Source organism: Oncorhynchus mykiss, chromosome 9 (assembly GCF_057628025.1).
Source record: "Oncorhynchus mykiss isolate SJ-2025 chromosome 9, ASM5762802v1, whole genome shotgun sequence".
Lineage (NCBI taxonomy): Eukaryota > Metazoa > Chordata > Actinopteri > Salmoniformes > Salmonidae > Oncorhynchus > Oncorhynchus mykiss.
The window spans coordinates 72434899-72453232 of NC_143030.1; the positions used below are offsets into that span (position 1 = coordinate 72434899).

The window sequence follows — 18334 nt, forward strand, 5'->3', positions numbered from 1 at the left end:
ATTTTCTCAGTGAAAACAATATACTGAGCAAATGTCATATTGGCTTTTTACCAAATTATCGTACGACAGACCACGTATTCACCCTGCACACCCTAATTGACAAACAAACAAACCAAAACAAAGGCAAAGCCTTCTCATGCTTTGTTGATCTCAAAAAAACCTTCAACTCAATTTGGCATGAGGGTCTGCAATACAAATTGATGGAAAGTGGTGTTTGGGGAAAAACATACAACATTATAAAATCCATGTACACATACAAGAAGTGTGCAGTTAAAACTGGCAAAAAACATTTCTTCCCACTGGGACGTCGGGTGAGACAGGGATGCAGCTTAAGCCCCACCCTCTTTAACATACAGTATATATCAACAAATTGGTGAGAACACTAGAACAGTCTGCAGCCCCCGGCCTCACCTAGAATCTACTAGAATCTGAAGTCAAATGTCTACTCTTTGCTGATGATCTGGTGCTTCTGTCACCAACCAAGGAGGGCCTACAGCAGCCCCTACACTACCTTTCACTTAGAAATGTCCCTGTTTTTGAAAGAAAAGCACATTTTGTTGTCTATTAAAATAACAGAAATACAGAAATGCAGTGTAGACATTGTTAATGTTGTAAAATACTATTGTTATAATGTTTCTGCCACCATATCTTACAGCAAAATAGAGCTTCTGGATATCAGGACAGCGAGCACTCACCTCGGATTAGACAAAGAGTTTTTCTTCAAAAAGCAGGACACAAAGGATGTACTTCGAACACCTGACAAGGCTAACATCCCCGTCATTGGGAAGAGAAAGAGACGCAGGTACAGAGGACACAGAGCGGGGTGCCTCGTAAGGACGCGCAGACGGTGAGTGGGAAAGCTGACGTTACCGTCAATATTACTTGCCAACATGCAATCATTGGACAATAAATTAGACGAGGTACGATCACGAATATCCTACCAAGGGGACATTGACAACTGTAATATCTTATGTTTCATGGAACTGTGGCTAAATTATGACATGGATATTCAGTTAGTGTGATATATGCCGCACTGGCTAGATAGAACAGCACACTCCGGAAAGACGAGGGGGGGGGGCATTCTGTGCATATTTGTAAACAACAGCTGGTGCGCGAAATCTAAGAAAATCTCTTGATTTTGCTCGCCTGAAGTAGAGTATCTTATGATAAGCTGTAGACCACACTACCGGGGACTTATTTAAATCATTTTTATCAATTTAAATCACCTTTACCTAATTTCTATCAACATGTTAAATGTGCAACCAGAGGGCAAAAAATGTAGATCACCTGTACTCCACACACAGACTGGAACATGTTGGAACACACAGAGACGCATACAAAGTTCTCCCTCGCCCTCCATTTGGTAAATCCAACCACAATTCTATCCTCCTGATTCCTGCTTACAAGCAAAAATTAAAGCAGGAAGCACCAGTGACTCAGTTTATAAAAAAATGGTCACATGAAGCAGATGCTAAGCTACAGGACTGTTTTGCTATCACAGACTGGAATATGTTCTGGGATTCCTCCGATGGCATTGAGGAGTACAACAGTCACTGACTTTATCAATAAGTGCATCGATGACGTCGTCCCCACAGTGACTGTATGTACAGTTGAAGTCATTTTTAAACCACTCCACAAGTCGGCAAGTCGGTTAGGACATCTACTTTGTGCATAACACAAGTAATTTTTCCAAAAATTGTTTAAAGACAGATTATTTCACTCAGCACAGCTGAAAACTGTTGTTCTGATTAAAGAAGCAATAAAACTGGCCTTCTTTAGACTAGTTGAGTATCTGGAGCATCAGCATTGGTGGATTTGAATTACAGGCTCAAAATGGCCAGAAACAAAGGACTTTCTTCTGAAACTCGTCAGTATTTTGTTGTTCTGAGAAATGCTAGAAATTGCCAAGAAGCTGAAGATCTCGTACAATGCTGTGTACTCCTCCCTTCACAGAACAGCGCAAACTGTCTATAACCAGAATAGAAAGAGGAGTGGGAGGCCCCGGTGCACAACTGAGCAAGAGGACAAGTACATTAGTGTCTAGTTTGAGAAACAGACGCCTCACAAGTCCTCAACTGGCAGCTTCATTAAATAGTACCTGCAAAACACCAGTCTCAACGTCAACAGTGAAGAGGAGACTCTGGGATGCTGGCCTTCTAGGCAGAGTTGAAAAAAGATTAAGATGGGCAAAATAACACATATACTGGACAGAGATATGGATTTTTCTTTTCAACTCTACCTAGAAGGCCAGTATCTCGGAGTCTCCTCTTCACAGTTGACATTGAGACGGGTGTTTGTCAGGTACTATTTAATGAAGCTGTCAGTTGAGGATGTGAGGCGTCTGTTTCTCAAACTAGACACTGTAATGTGTAATGTTTACTGTTCATTTTTATAGTTTATTTCACTTTTGTATATTATCTACTTCACTTGCTTTGGAAATGTTAACATATGATTCCCATGCCAATAAAGCCCCTTGAATTGAATTGAGAGAGAGATGATGTGGAGGGAGTGAGAGAGAAGCAGAGAGAGAGGGGGAGAAGCAGAGAGAGAGAGAATGTGAAGGGAGTGAGAGAGAAGCAGAGAGAGAGGGGGAGAAGCAGAGAGAGAGAGAGAATGTGAAGGGAGTGAGAGAGGGAGAGAGAAGCAGAGAGAGAGAGAATGTGAAGGGAGTGAGAGAGGGAGAGAGAAGCAGAGCGAGAGAGAGAGGGAGGATGTGGAAGGAGTGAGAGAGAGCGAGAGAGAGAGAGAGAGAGAGAGAGAGAGGGGGGGGGGGTGTGGAGGGACTGAGAGAGACAGAGAGAAGGAAAAGGCAGAGAGAAAAGCACTCAGTTCAACCCATTCCCTCTCATGTGTTTTTCATGCGTTTCACAGCTAGAAATCTCAATGAGTAACTACCATGCGAGTACCATTCATTCTTAGGAATACTGCATGGGAACATGGTAGAACATGAGAACATGGGGCATTCAGATATACTCTATACTGTTGACCCACAAAAATAAGAAAGCATATTTCGGTAAACAATTGTAATGGCTTGTGTAAGTGTGTGCTCCTCCTTGTGAATGTGTGTGTGTGTGTGTGTGTTTGTGTGTGTGTCATGCTTACATGCTTGTGTGTCTCTGTGTGTGTGTAGCCTACCTGTTGCTGGTTCTCTCTCTGCAGGTAGAGCCGGGCCTGGATGTACCCCCTGGTCTCCTGAAAGGCCTGTCTCTGAGACACCTCGGCAGGGTAGTGGGTACAGATACCTATCATGTTGGTACACAGGAAGACCAAAGCATTGGCACTCAGCTGGAGGAGTAAGATAGAGAGTGGGGGAGAGGAGAGAGAGAGAGTGGGGGAGAGGAGAGAGAGAGAGTGGGGGAGAGGAGAGAGAGAGAGAGTTGGGGAGATGAGAGAGAGAGAGTGGGGGAGAGGAGAGAGAGTGAGTGGGGGAGAGGAGAGAGAGAGAGTGGGGGAGAGGAGAGAGAGAGTGGGGGAGATGAGAGAGAGAGTGGGGGAGAGGAGAGAGAGAGTGGGGGAGAGGAGAGAGAGAGAGTGGGGGAGAGGAGAGAGAGAGAGTGGGGGAGAGGAGAGAGAGAGAGTGGGGGAGAGGAGAGAGAGAGTGGGGGAGATGACAAAGAGAGAGTGGGGGAGATGACAAAGAGAGAGTGGGGGAGAGGGGAGAGAGAGTGGGGGAGAGGAGAGAGAGAGAGTGGGGGAGAGGAGAGAGAGAGAGTGGGGGAGAGGAGAGAGAGAGTGGGGGAGAGGAGATAGAGAGAGTGGGGGAGAGGAGAGAGAGAGTGGGGGAGAGGGGAGAGAGAGAGAGAGAGTGGGGGAGAGGAGAGAGAGAGTGGGGGAGAGGAGAGAGAGAGAGTGGGGGAGAGGAGAGAGAGAGAGTGGGGGAGAGGAGAGAGAGAGTGGGGGAGAGGAGATAGAGAGAGTGGGGGAGAGGAGAGAGAGAGTGGGGGAGAGGAGATAGAGAGAGTGGGGGAGAGGAGAGAGAGAGAGTGGGGGAGAGGAGAGAGAGAGAGAGAGTTGGGGAGATGAGAGAGAGTGGGGGAGAGGAGAGAGAGTGAGTGGGGGAGAGGAGAGAGATAGAGTGGGGGAGAGGAGAGAGAGAGTGGGGGAGATGAGAGAGAGAGTGGGGGAGAGGAGAGAGAGAGAGTGGGGGAGAGGAGAGAGAGAGAGTGGGGGAGAGGAGAGAGAGAGTGGGGGAGAGGGAGAGAGAGAGTGGGGGAGAGGAGAGAGAGAGAGTGGGGGAGAGGAGAGAGAGAGTGGGGGAGATGAGAGAGAGAGAGTGGGGGAGAGGGGAGAGAGAGAGAGAGAGTGGGGGAGAGGAGAGAGAGAGAGTGGGGGAGAGGAGAGAGAGAGAGTGGGGGAGAGGAGAGAGAGAGAGTGGGGGAGAGGAGAGAGAGAGTGGGGGAGATGAGAGAGAGAGAGTGGGGGAGAGGAGAGAGAGTGAGTGGGGGAGAGGAGAGAGAGAGAGTGGGGGAGAGGAGAGAGAGAGGGGGAGATGAGAGAGAGAGTGGGGGAGAGGAGAGAGAGAGTGGGGGAGAGGAGAGAGAGAGAGTGGGGGAGAGGAGAGAGAGAGAGTGGGGGAGAGGAGAGAGAGAGAGTGGGGGAGAGGAGAGAGAGAGAGAGAGAGTGGGGGAGAGGAGAGAGAGAGAGTGGGGGAGAGGAGAGAGAGAGAGTGGGGGAGAGGAGAGAGAGAGAGTGGGGGAGAGGAGAGAGAGAGTGGGGGAGAGGAGATAGAGAGAGTGGGGGAGAGGAGAGAGAGAGTGGGGGAGAGGAGAGAGAGAGAGTGGGGGAGAGGAGAGAGAGAGAGTGGGGGAGAGGAGAGAGAGAGAGAGAGTTGGGGAGATGAGAGAGAGAGAGTGGGGGAGAGGAGAGAGAGTGAGTGGGGGAGAGGAGAGAGATAGAGTGGGGGAGAGGAGAGAGAGAGTGGGGGAGATGAGAGAGAGAGTGGGGGAGAGGAGAGAGAGAGAGTGGGGGAGAGGAGAGAGAGAGAGTGGGGGAGAGGAGAGAGAGAGTGGGGGAGAGGAGAGAGAGAGAGTGGGGGAGAGGAGAGAGAGAGAGTGGGGGAGAGGAGAGAGAGAGTGGGGGAGATGAGAGAGAGAGAGTGGGGGAGAGGGGAGAGAGAGAGAGAGAGTGGGGGAGAGGAGAGAGAGAGAGTGGGGGAGAGGAGAGAGAGAGAGTGGGGGAGAGGAGAGAGAGAGAGTGGGGGAGAGGAGAGAGAGAGAGTGGGGGAGAGGAGAGAGAGAGTGGGGGAGAGGAGATAGAGAGAGTGGGGGAGAGGAGAGAGAGAGCGGGGGAGAGGAGATAGAGAGAGTGGGGGAGGAGAGAGAGAGAGTGGGGGAGAGGAGAGAGAGAGAGTTGGGGAGAGGAGAGAGAGGAGACAAATGTTACTTTATTGAGATACCCTTACATACTTAACTTCCCTTCATGAGAGAGAGAGAGAGAGAGGGGGGATAGAGAGAGAGAGAGAGAGAGAGAGAGAGAGAGAGATGGTTTTTCAAAAGTCATCATTCTTGAGATGTCTTATAGGCTATAAATTGGGATGTCTATACATTTCTCAGAAAATCTATACATTTCCTGGAATATCTATACACAATCTTCGCACTGGTAAATGTACAGATTAACAGGGAAATCTACTTTGAACAAAAATATAAACGTAATATATGGATTTCACATGACTGGGAATACAGATATGCATCTATTGGTCAAAAACAAGATAGGGGTGTGGATCAGAAAACCAGTCAGTATCTGGTGTGACCACCATTTGTCTCAAGCAATGCAACACATCTCCTTCACATAGAGTTGATCAGGCTGTTGATTGTGGCCTGTGGAATGTTGTCCCACTCCTCCTCAATAGCTGTGCGAAGTTGCTGGATATTTTAGTGGCAACTGGAACGTGCTGTTGTACACATCGATCCGGAGCATTCCAAATATGCTCAATGGGTGACATGTCTGGTGAGTATGCAGGCCATGCAAGAACTGGGACAAGAACTGGGACATTTTCAGCTTCCAGGAATTGTGTACAGATCCTTGCGGCATGGGGCCATGCATTAACATGACGTGATGGCAGCGGATGAACGGCGCGACAAATGGGCCTCAGGATCTCATCACGGTACCTCTGTGCATTAAATTGCCATAGATAGAATACAAATTGTGTTCGTTGTCCTGCCCATACCATAACCCCACCTTCACCATGGGGGTACTCTGTTCACAACATTTACATCAGCAAACCGCTTGCCCACACAACACCAGAAACGCTAATTGCACGCTCCCTCAAAACATGCACATTTTAGAGTGGCCTTTTATTGTTCCCTGCACAAGGTGCACCTGTGTAATGATCATGCTGTTTAATCATCTTCTTGATATGACACCTGTCAGGTGGATGGATTATGTTGGCAAAGGAGAAATGCTCACTAACAGGGATGTAAACAAATGTGGGCACAACATTTGAGAGAAACAAGCGTTTTGTGCGTTTGGAACATTTCTGGTATCTTTTACTTCAGCTCATGAAACATGGGACCAACACTTTACATGTTGCGTTTATATTTTTGTTCAGAATAAATATTGGGATGCAACCCAAGACTATCTCTGGTCTAGCCCTCCCTCCGTTTCTTATTCTGTTTCTAACATTAGTGTGAAAGGATTCAATAAAACAATGCCGTGGCCTAGTCTCTGCCTCTGGAGAACGTTGTACAATCAACTGCTTCCAACATGGCTTCTAATCCGGCCTACTGCTCTTTCAGCATTCTGTCTCCTACCATTCACCTCTATCCAATAAACAGACAAAATATATATCTTTTTTAAGATAATACAAAGACATGGGGACAGAGACAAACAGAGAAGGCCCAAGTTTCCTCCTTACTCCAGTATTCCTCCGTACAGAGAGACATTGGTGACAGATAGAGAAGGGGATCACTGATCCTTGCACTGTGCAGATACTCTTTAGCTTATATTTGTGGATGCTAATGCTAAGGCTTGTGTTTTGAGACACAGCAGTGGGGAAGAGACTAGGCCAATGCAAATTGTACACGAGCACATTGTAGCAACACGCCACAGAACAACACAACCACATTAAAGGCTTACTGTATATCCATTGGCTGGCTAAAATTAAGTGGAGTGGTTTAGCCTGCAGTTATCTTAGACTAACACAACAGCATTAGGCTAATATCCATGGGCTAGTGAAAGTTAAGTTTAGATATCTTGCAGTAAGTTTAGTGAGGTTGTTGACCTCTAGAACATTCCCTTCTTCCACACACACACCCACTCTCTCTCTTTCTCTTCCATTCAGGCAACAAGCCAGTGTCTGTTAGGGATTTTGTCCTTATTCAATGGTTTACACACAACACACACAATGACTACAGGGCTCTGGGTTTCCCCCTTTCCCTGCGTGTGTGTGCGCGCACACACACACCCACACATGCACGCACGCACACACGCACGCACGCACGCACACACACACACACCAAATCCTGGGAAAATAGCTTGACCCCTGACCAGTGGACAGACTGTTTCCTATGAAGATTATACCATCAATAATGAGAAAAGGACAGACTGAGTCTCATAGGCTGGATGAAGCACACCGTGTAACAGACAGATGGCCATGATGTTGTCTGATGGAGGTTTAATAACTAGGACATTACCTCTATTGACTGACTGGTGTGTTCTGCATTCTAGACCAGGTCCATAGAAGTTCTAAGGCCATTACTTCTACATAGATTGTGCTGTCCTTAGAACAACATTCCCCAACATGTAGCACTTATGCAACTAAATCAATCACACATGGATAACCAGTGGTGTTCTCTGTTCTCCTCAGACCAACATTCTAGAACAGTTGGTTTTAACAGACAAGGTTCCAGAACAGTTGGTTTTGCTTAAATATTTCAACTAAATAAATCAATCACACATGGAAGTACTGTATGTAGCACTCAATAACCAGGAATGCATTGTGCTCAAAGTTCAGAGTGTAATACAATACATTGCATTCCTCTTTAGATGGATGGATAGTATGCCTGCCTTACTTGACAAATTATCTCCAACTTCAATATCAGTACCAGCATATGTAAGTTGAAGCTGGTATGTGCCAAACCTGTGCGTGTATCTGTGCATTCGTCTGTGCATACACACACGTACACACACTCGAGTGTTTGTGTGAAGATGATAGGTTGGAGTGTTTGTGTAGATGGTAGGTTGGAGTGTTTGTGTGAAGATGATAGGTTGGAGTGTTTGTGTGAAGATGATAGGTTGGAGTGTTTGTGTGAAGATGATAGGTTGGAGTGTTTGTGTGAAGATGATAGGTTGGAGTGTTTGTGTGAAGATGATAGGTTGGAGTGCTTGTGTGAAGATGAAAGGTTGGAGTGTTTGAAGATGATAGGTTGAAGTGTTTGTGTGAAGATGATAGGTTGGAGTGTTTGTGTGAAGATGATAGGTTTGAGTGTTTGTGTGAAGATGGTAGGTTGGAGTGTTTGTGAAGATGGTAGGTTGGAGTGTTTGTGAAGATGATAGGTTGGAGTATTTGTGAAGATGGTAGGTTGGAGTGTTTGTGAAAATGATAGGTTGGAGTATTTGTGAAGATGATAGGTTGGAGTGTTTGTGAAGATTACAGGTTGGAGTGTTTGTGAAGATGATAGGTTGGAGTGTTTGTGAATATTATAGGTTGGAGTGTTTGTGTGAAGATGATAGGTTGGAGTGTTTGTGAAGATGGTAGGTTGGAGTGTTTGTGAATATTATAGGTTGGAGTGTTTGTGTGAAGATGATAGGTTGGAGTGTTTGTGAAGATGGTAGGTTGGAGTGTTTGTGAATATTATAGGTTGGAGTGTTTGTGTGAAGATGATAGGTTGGAGTGTTTGTGAAGATGGTAGGTTGGAGTGTTTGTGAAGATTACAGGTTGGAGTGTTTGTGAAGATGATAGGTTGAAGTGTTTGTGTGAAGCTGATAGGTTGGAGTGTTTGTGAAGATGATAGGTTGGAGTGTTTGTGAAAATGGTAGGTTGGAGTGTTTGTGAAGATGATAGGTTGAAGTGTTTGTGTGAAGCTGATAGGTTGGAGTGTTTGTGTGAAGATGATAGGTTGTAGTGTTTGTGAAGATGGCACGTTGGAGTGTTTGTGAAAATGGTAGGTTGGAGTGTTTGTGAAGATGATAGGTTGAAGTGTTTGTGTGAAGCTGATAGGTTGGAGTGTTTGTGTGAAGATGATAGGTTGTAGTGTTTGTGAAGATGGTAGGTTGGAGTATTTGTGAAGATGATAGGTTGGAGTGTTTGTGAAGATTACAGGTTGGAGTGTTTGTGAAGATGATAGGTTGGAGTGTTTGTGAAGATGATAGGTTGGAGTGTTTGTGAAGATGGTAGGTTGGAGTGTTTGTGAAGATGCATGTTGGAGTGTGTGTGAAGATGGTGGGTAGGAGTGTTTGTGAAGATGGTAGGTTGGAGTGTTTGTGAAGATGGCAGCTTGGAGTGTGTGTGAAGATGGTAGGTTGGAGTGTGTGTGAAGATGGTAGGTTGGAGTGTTTGTGAAGATGGCATGTTGGACTGTTTGTGAAGATGGTAGGTTGGACTGTTTGTGAAGATGGTAGGTTGGATTGTTTGTGAAGATGGCAGGCTGGAATGCTCTCCTCTCCACAGTGTCAGTAGATATGAAAGGAGGTTTACAGTGTATACATAGATACAGGACCTGTGTTTTGACTACAGACAGAGGCAGTCTAACAACCTGACCCTGTACTCTGAACCAAAGTGTGTATGTGTGCCCGTGCGTGTGTGTACAAAATATCTATCTACCATCTCAAAACAGTGTCAGCAACAACTCAACTCCAGTATTTAATTGCTGTACTATAGGTAACTGCCAAAATAAATGAAACACTTGAGTAAATGAGGGATACAAAGTATATTGAAAGCAGGTGCTTCCACACGTGTGATTCCTGAGTTAATTAAGCAATTAACATCCCATCACGCATAGGGTCATGTATGAAAATAACCAATTGCACATTATTTTGGCTACGATGGCTAGAAGAAGAGATGGCTAGAGTTCCAGACACAGTTACCTACATGTGTGAATGTTGAACCAAACAAATTATCTTCAGGACAATATACACATCAGTACACTATATACACTATATAAACATCAGTACACTATATACAATATACACATCAGTACACTATATACACATCAGTACACTATATACAATATACACATCAGTACACTATATACAATATACACATCAGTACACTATATACACTATACACATCAGTACACTATATACAATATACACATCAGTACACTATATACACATCAGTACACTATATACACTATACACATCAGTACACTATATAAACATCAGTACACTATACACATCAGTACACTATATACACATCAGTACACTATATAGACTATACACATCAGTACACTATATACACTATACACCTCAGTATACTATATACACTATACACATGAGTACACGATACACTATACACATCAATACACTATATACACGATATACACTATATACATCAGTATACTATATACACTATACACACCAGTACACTATATACACTATACACATCAGTACACTATATTCAATATACACATCAGTACACTATATACACTATACACCTCAGTACACTATATACACTATACACCTCAGTACACTATATACATCAGTATACTATATACAATATACACATCAGTACACTATATACAATATACACATCAGTACACTATATACACTATACACATAAGTACACTATATACACTATACACCTCAGTACACTATATACACTATACACATCAGTATACTATATACACTATATACATCAGTAGACTATATACACTATACACATCAGTACACTATATACACTATACACATCAATATACTATATACACTATACACAGCAGTACACTATATACACTATATACATCAGTACACTATAGACAATATACATATCAGTACACTATATACACTATATACATATCAGTACACTATATACACTATACACATCAGTACACTATATACACTATACACATCAGTATACTATATACACTATATACATCAGTACACTATATACACTATACACCTCAGTATACTATATACACTATATACATCAGTACACTATAGACAATATACATATCAGTACACTATATACACTATATACATATCAGTACACTATATACACTATACACATCAGTACACTATATACACTATACACATCAGTATACTATATACACTATATACATCAGTACACTATATACACTATACACCTCAGTATACTATATACACTATATACATCATTACACTATATACAATATACATATCAGTACACTATATACACTATATACATATCAGTACACTATATACACTATATACATCAGTACACTATATACACTATACACATCAGTATACTATATACACTATACACATCAGTATACTATATACACTATATACATCAGTAGACTATATACACTATACACATCAGTACACTATATACACTATACACATCAATATACTATATACACTATACACAGCAGTACACTATATACACTATACACAGCAGTACACTATATACACTATACACATCAGTATACTATATACACTATATACATCAGTACACTATATACACTATACACCTCAGTATACTATATACACTATATACATCAGTACACTATATACACTATACATATCAGTACACTATATACACTATACACATCAGTATTCTCTGTCAACTAGCTGTAGGCTAAACATTCATGAGCCTTACCGCCGCTGGGACAAAGTATCGTTTGGCTCTATTTCTCTGGTGCCATGTAAGATCTCCTGTAGGGGTGAAGCTCAAACTCCATCAGTACCTTGCAGGCTTTTGTGATGGCTCTTATATCATAAAAGACCTCTAGACTGGTCTGCTTGAACCCTAGCATCTAGCAATTCTTCTCAACATATTTCTCTGAGAGACATTAGCATTGACTATTGTTACATTTTTCCTTACATTTTTCCTGAAGTCGATGTGCATCTCTTTGGTCTTTTCTGTGTTGAGCACTAAGTGAGAGTCATCACACCACTTCACAAATTCCTCCAAGACTGACCAGTGCTCCTCCTCCTCCTCATGCTGGATTAGACTGTCCCGTGCTCCTCCTCCTCATGCTGGAGTAGACTGACCAGTGCTCTTCCTCATGCTGGATTAGACTGTCCCGTGCTCCTCCTCCTCATGCTGGAGTAGACTGACCAGTGCTCCTCCTCATGCTGGAGTAGACTGACCAGTGCTCCTCCTCATGCTGGAGTAGACTGACCAGTGCTCCTCCTCATGCTGGAGTAGACTGACCAGTGCTCCTCCTCATGCTGGAGTAGACTGACCAGTGCTCTTCCTCATGCTGGAGTAGACTGACCAGTGCTCTTCCTCATGCTGGAGTAGACTGACCAGTGCTCCTCCTCATGCTGGAGTAGACTGACCAGTGCTCTTCCTCATGCTGGAGTAGACTGACCAGTGCTCCTCCTCATGCTGGAGTAGACTGACCAGTGCTCCTCCTCATGCTGGAGTAGACTGACCAGTGCTCTTCCTCATGCTGGAGTAGACTGACCAGTGCTCCTCCTCATGCTGGAGTAGACTGACCAGTGCTCCTCCTCATGCTGGAGTAGACTGACCAGTGCTCCTCCTCATGCTGGAGTAGACTGACCAGTGCTCCTCCTCCTCATGCTGGAGTAGACTGACCAGTGCTCTTCCTCATGCTGGAGTAGACTGACCAGTGCTCTTCCTCATGCTGGAGTAGACTGACCAGTGCTCCTCCTCATGATGGAGTAGACTGACCAGTGCTCTTCCTCATGCTGGAGTAGACTGACCAGTGCTCCTCCTCATGCTGGAGTAGACTGACCAGTGCTCCTCCTCATGCTGGAGTAGACTGACCGGTGCTCCTCCTCATGCTGGAGTAGACTGACCAGTGCTCCTCCTCATGCTGGAGTAGACTGACCAGTGCTCCTCCTCATGCTGGAGTAGACTGACCAGTGCTCCTCCTCATGCTGGAGTAGACTGACCGGTGCTGTGTTGTCTGAAAACTTTATCAGGTGTCTACCAGGGCAGGAGCTTTTACAGTCATTGGTGATGTACAACAATGTAGAAATCACACAGCCTTGAGGAGATTCCATGCTAGTGGTGTGCTTGTCCGACATCCACTGCCCCACCTTGACCTGCTGTGTCCTATTGCTAAGGAAATCAAGGATCCACAGCGCCAGGCCTCCATCTAATGATAATTGTACATCAGTCTCTGGGCTAAGGTGGAGGTCTGGATTGTATTAAATGTTGAAGAGACATCAACAAATACATGGCATCTGGCTCCCTCTAAGCCAGTGGTCACCGACCGGTCGATCGCGATCAGATGGTCAATCTCCAAGGCATTCCTAGTTGGTCACCAAACATTTCTGTTAAAAAACTATGATAAAGCCTTGCATTCCTATTTTTTGATTGAATATTTGCGCTGTTGTATTCCCATTTTGTGTTCCCATGTTTGAAGGTAGAACTCTGCCTATCCTGCAGGACCAGAAAGCAAATCCTCGAGCCATAGACTGTAAAAAGAAGCTTTGAACGCACATCAAAGTTGATACTGTGAGATTTCAAAACTTTTAAAACCATGACTAGAAAGAGACTCAACAAATACAGCAAAGAACTGCTGTTTTTATAAGTAGTGTAAGTTCATGTTTAAGTTGTTATTCAGCATTGTCAACACTTGGTTCAAAACTTTTATAAGTCATAAAATTTGTGTTCTCCCTACTTCCACTCAAGCTACAACCAGCACTGCTGCTGCAATGAATGAGTATAGCAAACGTTTTCAGATAAGCTTGAGTTGCCTTTTTTAATATCATTGAATATTTAACTTTCTCTGGTCATAGGAGTAACAACATGAATTGGTGCATAAGGCAGAACTAATGCAGTGCGACTTGAGTTTCGATGTAAGCTGGAAGACTGTGTCCCCTCTTCTCAGTGGAGGGAAGTAGAGCAGAGGGACAGTGAGTCGGGTGAGAGGCAGCCTAACCGATTTTGAAAAGGTTGGTGACCACTGCTCTAGGTGCTTGTAGATAAGGATCAGTTGAGTAAGGATGGCATCATCAACCTTGTAGATAAGGTTCAGTGGAATAAGGACAGCATCATCAGTAGAGTAAGGATGGCATCATCAACCTTGTAGATAAGGTTCAGTAGAGTAAGGATGGCATCATCAACCTTGTAGATAAGGTTCAGTAGAGTAAGGATGGCATCATCAACTTTGTAGATAAGGTTCAGTAGAGTAAGGATGGCATCATCAACCTTGTAGATAAGGTTCAGTAGAGTAAGGATGGCATCATCAACTTTGTAGATAAGGTTCAGTAGAGTAAGGATGGCATCATCAACCCCCCTGCCAGTCGTATAGGCAAACTGAAGGGGATCAAGGTGCTGCTGGGTAGAGTGAAGGAGGAGTTTTTTTGACAATCTTCTCAAAGCACTTCATAAGCAGGGATGTTAATTACAGATGGGTTTGTTGAGGTAGGGATTTGCTTTTCCATAACATAGGTGCATGTTGCTGATCCAAAGTAAATAAAATAGAAAATAGCAGCCAGTTGCTCTGCACAGTAAGTAATTTGCAAGTAATTTGCCATGTTAAGTCCCGAGCCTGGGCTCGAACCCAGAACCTCTAGTGGTACAGCTAGCACTTAGACCACTGCACCACTCAGGAGGCCCATGCAGTCTCCTCGGAACAGTTGATGTTGAGATGTGTCTGTTACTTGAACTTCATGCAGCATTTATTGGGCTGCAATTTCTGAGGCTGATAATTCTAATGAACTTATCCTCTGCAGCAGAGGTAACTCTGGGTCTTCCTTTCCTGTGGCAGTCCTCATGAAAGTCAGTTTCATCACAGCCTAGAAGGCCAGCATCCCGGAGTCGCCTCTTCACTGTTGACGTTGAGACTGGTGTTTTGCGGGTACTATTTAATGAAGCTGCCAGTTGAGAACTACTCTAATGTACTTGTCTTCTTGCTCAGTTGTGCACCGGGGCCAGTTTGCGCTGTTCTGTGAAGGGAGTAGTACACAGCGTTGTACCAGCTCTTTAGTTTCTTGGCAATTTCTAGCATGGAATAGCCTTAATTTCTCAGAACAAGAATAGAGTTTCTGAAGAAAGTTATTTGTTTCTGCCCATTTTGAGCCTGTAATCGAATCCACAAATGCTGATGCTCCAGATACTCAACTAGTCTAAAGAAGGCAAGTTGTATTGCTTCTTTAATCAGAACAACAGCTTTCAGCTGTGCTAACATAATTGCAAAAGGGTTTTCTAATTTTTTTAAAACGATAAACTTGGATTAGCTAACACAATTTGCCATTGGAACACAGGAGTGATGGTTGCTGATAATAGGCCTCTGTACGCCTATCTAGATATTCCATAGGAAAAAAATGCCCGTTTTCAGCTACAATAGTCATTTACAACATTACCAATGTCTATACTGTATTTTTGATCAATATGATGCTATTTTAAATGGTCAAAAAATGTGCTTTTCTTTAAAAAACAAAGATATTTCTAAGTTACCCCACACTTTTGAACGGAAGTGTATATACAGTGCCTTGCGAAAGTATTCGGCCCCCTTGAACTTTGCAACCTTTTGCCACATTTCAGGCTTCAAACATAAAGATATAAAACTGTATTTTTTTGTAAAGAATCAACAAGAAGTGGGACACAATCATGAAGTGGAACGACATTTATTGGATATTTCAAACTTTTTTAACAAATCAAAAACTGAAAAATTGGGCGTGCAAAATTATTCAGCTCCCTTAAGTTAATACTTTGTAGCGCCACCTTTTGCTGCGATTACAGCTGTAAGTCGCTTGGGGTATGTCTCTATCAGTTTTGCACATCGAGAGACTGCATTATTTACCCATTCCTCCTTGCAAAACAGCTCGAGCTCAGTGAGGTTGGATGGAGAGCATTTGTGAACAGCAGTTTTCAGTTCTTTCCACAGATTCTTGATTGGATTCAGGTCTGGACTTTGACTTGGCCATTCTAACACCTGGATATGTTTATTTTTGAACCATTCCATTGTAGATTTTGCTTTATGTTTTGGATCATTGTCTTGTTGGAAGACAAATCTCCGTCCCAGTCTCAGGTCTTTTGCAGACTCCATCAGGTTTTCTTCCAGAATGGTCCTGTATTTGGCTCCATCCATCTTCCCATCAATTTTAACCATCTTCCCTGTCCCTGCTGAAGAAAAGCAGGCACAAACCATGATGCTGCCACCACCATGTTTGACAGTGGGGATGGTGTGTTCAGCTGTGTTGCTTTTATGCCAAACATAACGTTTTGCATTGTTGCCAAAAAGTTCAAATTTGGTTTCATCTGACCAGAGCACCTTCTTCCACATGTTTGGTGTGTCTCCCAGGTGGCTTGTGGCAAACTTTAAACAACACTTTTTATGGATATCTTTAAGAAATGGCTTTCTTCTTGCCACTCTTCCATAAAGGCCAGATTTGTGCAATATACGACTGATTGTTGTCCTATGGACAGAGTCTCCCACCTCAGCTGTAGATCTCTGCAGTTCATCCAGAGTGATCATGGGCCTCTTGGCTGCATCTCTGATCAGTCTTCTCCTTGTATGAGCTGAAAGTTTAGAGGGACGGCCAGGTCTTGGTAGATTTGCAGTGGTCTGATACTCCTTCCATTTCAATATTATCGCTTGCGCAGTGCTCCTTGGGATGTTTAAAGCTTGGGAAATCTTTTTGTATCCAAATCCGGCTTTAAACTTCTTCACAACAGTATCTCGTACCTGCCTGGTGTGTTCCTTGTTCTTCATGATGCTCTCTGCGCTTATAACGGACCTCTGAGACTATCACAGTGCAGGTGCATTTATACGGAGACTTGATTACACACAGGTGGATTGTATTTATCATCATTAGTCATTTAGGTCAACATTGGATCATTCAGAGATCCTCACTGAACTTCTGGAGAGAGTTTGCTGCACTGAAAGTAAAGGGGCTGAATAATTTTGCACGCCCAATTTTTCAGTTTTTGATTTGTTAAAAAAGTTTGAAATATCCAATAAATGTCGTTCCACTTCATGATTGTGTCCCACTTGTTGTTGATTTTTCACAAAAAAATACAGTTTTATATCTTTATGTTTGAAGCCTGAAATGTGGCAAAAGGTCGCAAAGTTCAAGGGGGCCGAATACTTTCGCAAGGCACTGTATAAACAATTCGTGAGGCATGTAAAAGGGTTAGCAGGTCAACGTCTGTAGTTCAAGGGGCGCTCTCTTACCACAACGGATTTGCACTACTGGTCCCTGATAAGTAAACAGACACCTCCATCGTTATGTTTCCAGTAGCAGGGAAATCCTGTCTGATCATAGTGAAACCAGCGGGCTCCTCTTTGCTGTTAGGCACTCGATGATCCAGCCAGGACGCAGGCATCCTGTACTCATACAGGTAGTGCCGGTTATCCATCAGCTAGTCCGCTTTCACCCTCAAGGATTGGGCGTTGATTAGCAGAGTAGTCAGTAAGGGAAGTTTATTCCTCATCGCTTTCAATCTCCTCCAGATACCCCTCACTTCCCTCGCTTGTGTTTGAAAGTTGTCTTGTGATTTGTTATTTCAGGAAGTCTTGAATAAAATCCACCACTGGGCTATCCAGCCAGTATCTCTGCTATAGTCCTGGACCCTGCTCCCTCCAGCATTTCCATAGTTGAGTCCATTTGGGCTTGCAAAAATGCTTAAAATTATCAGGATCATTCCATAGCTCTACAACTTTGTTGCTATAATTAAACATTGGCGATCAAGTAGAGAGGATAAAACATCACACTAAAAACACTAAAAAAAACAAGACGACAAATGCACACACATAAGTCGTGGGTCACCGCTGCCCGGAAGAACGTATCAACTCTTCTCTCAAGTCTTAGATGAAAGTTGTTTAACTCAAGGGTCGGGCATTTGAAAATAATTTAAACATTAGCATAAAGTGAGGAGCTCCACAGGAGAGTATGATATATACCATTATAATATATACCATAATGAATTAAACCATAATAATATATACCATTATATATATACCATTATATATATATATATATATACCATTATATATATATATACCATTACATATATACACCATTATAATATATACCATTATAATATATACCATAATGAATTAAACCATAATAATATATACCATTATATATATATACCATTATATATATATATATACCATTACATATATACACCATTAGAATATATACCATTATAATATATACCATTATAAAATATACCATTATATATATATACCATTACATATATACACCATTATACTATTTACCACAATGAATTAAACCATTATAATATATACCATTATATATATATATATATATA

At 43.1% G+C, this 18334-nt stretch overlaps 1 protein-coding gene across 2 annotated transcripts in view; it reads right to left on the reverse strand.

Annotated features, from left to right (window-relative positions):
- LOC110531246 (adenylate cyclase type 6) overlaps positions 1-18334 on the reverse strand; it is a 131382-nt gene that overhangs the window by 30642 nt on the left and 82406 nt on the right. For both annotated transcript variants that reach the window (XM_036988783.2, XM_036988784.2), the window contains exon 4: positions 3136-3285. In XM_036988783.2, coding sequence (XP_036844678.1) covers positions 3136-3285 — 150 coding nt within the window. The remainder of the gene's footprint in view (positions 1-3135; positions 3286-18334) is intronic.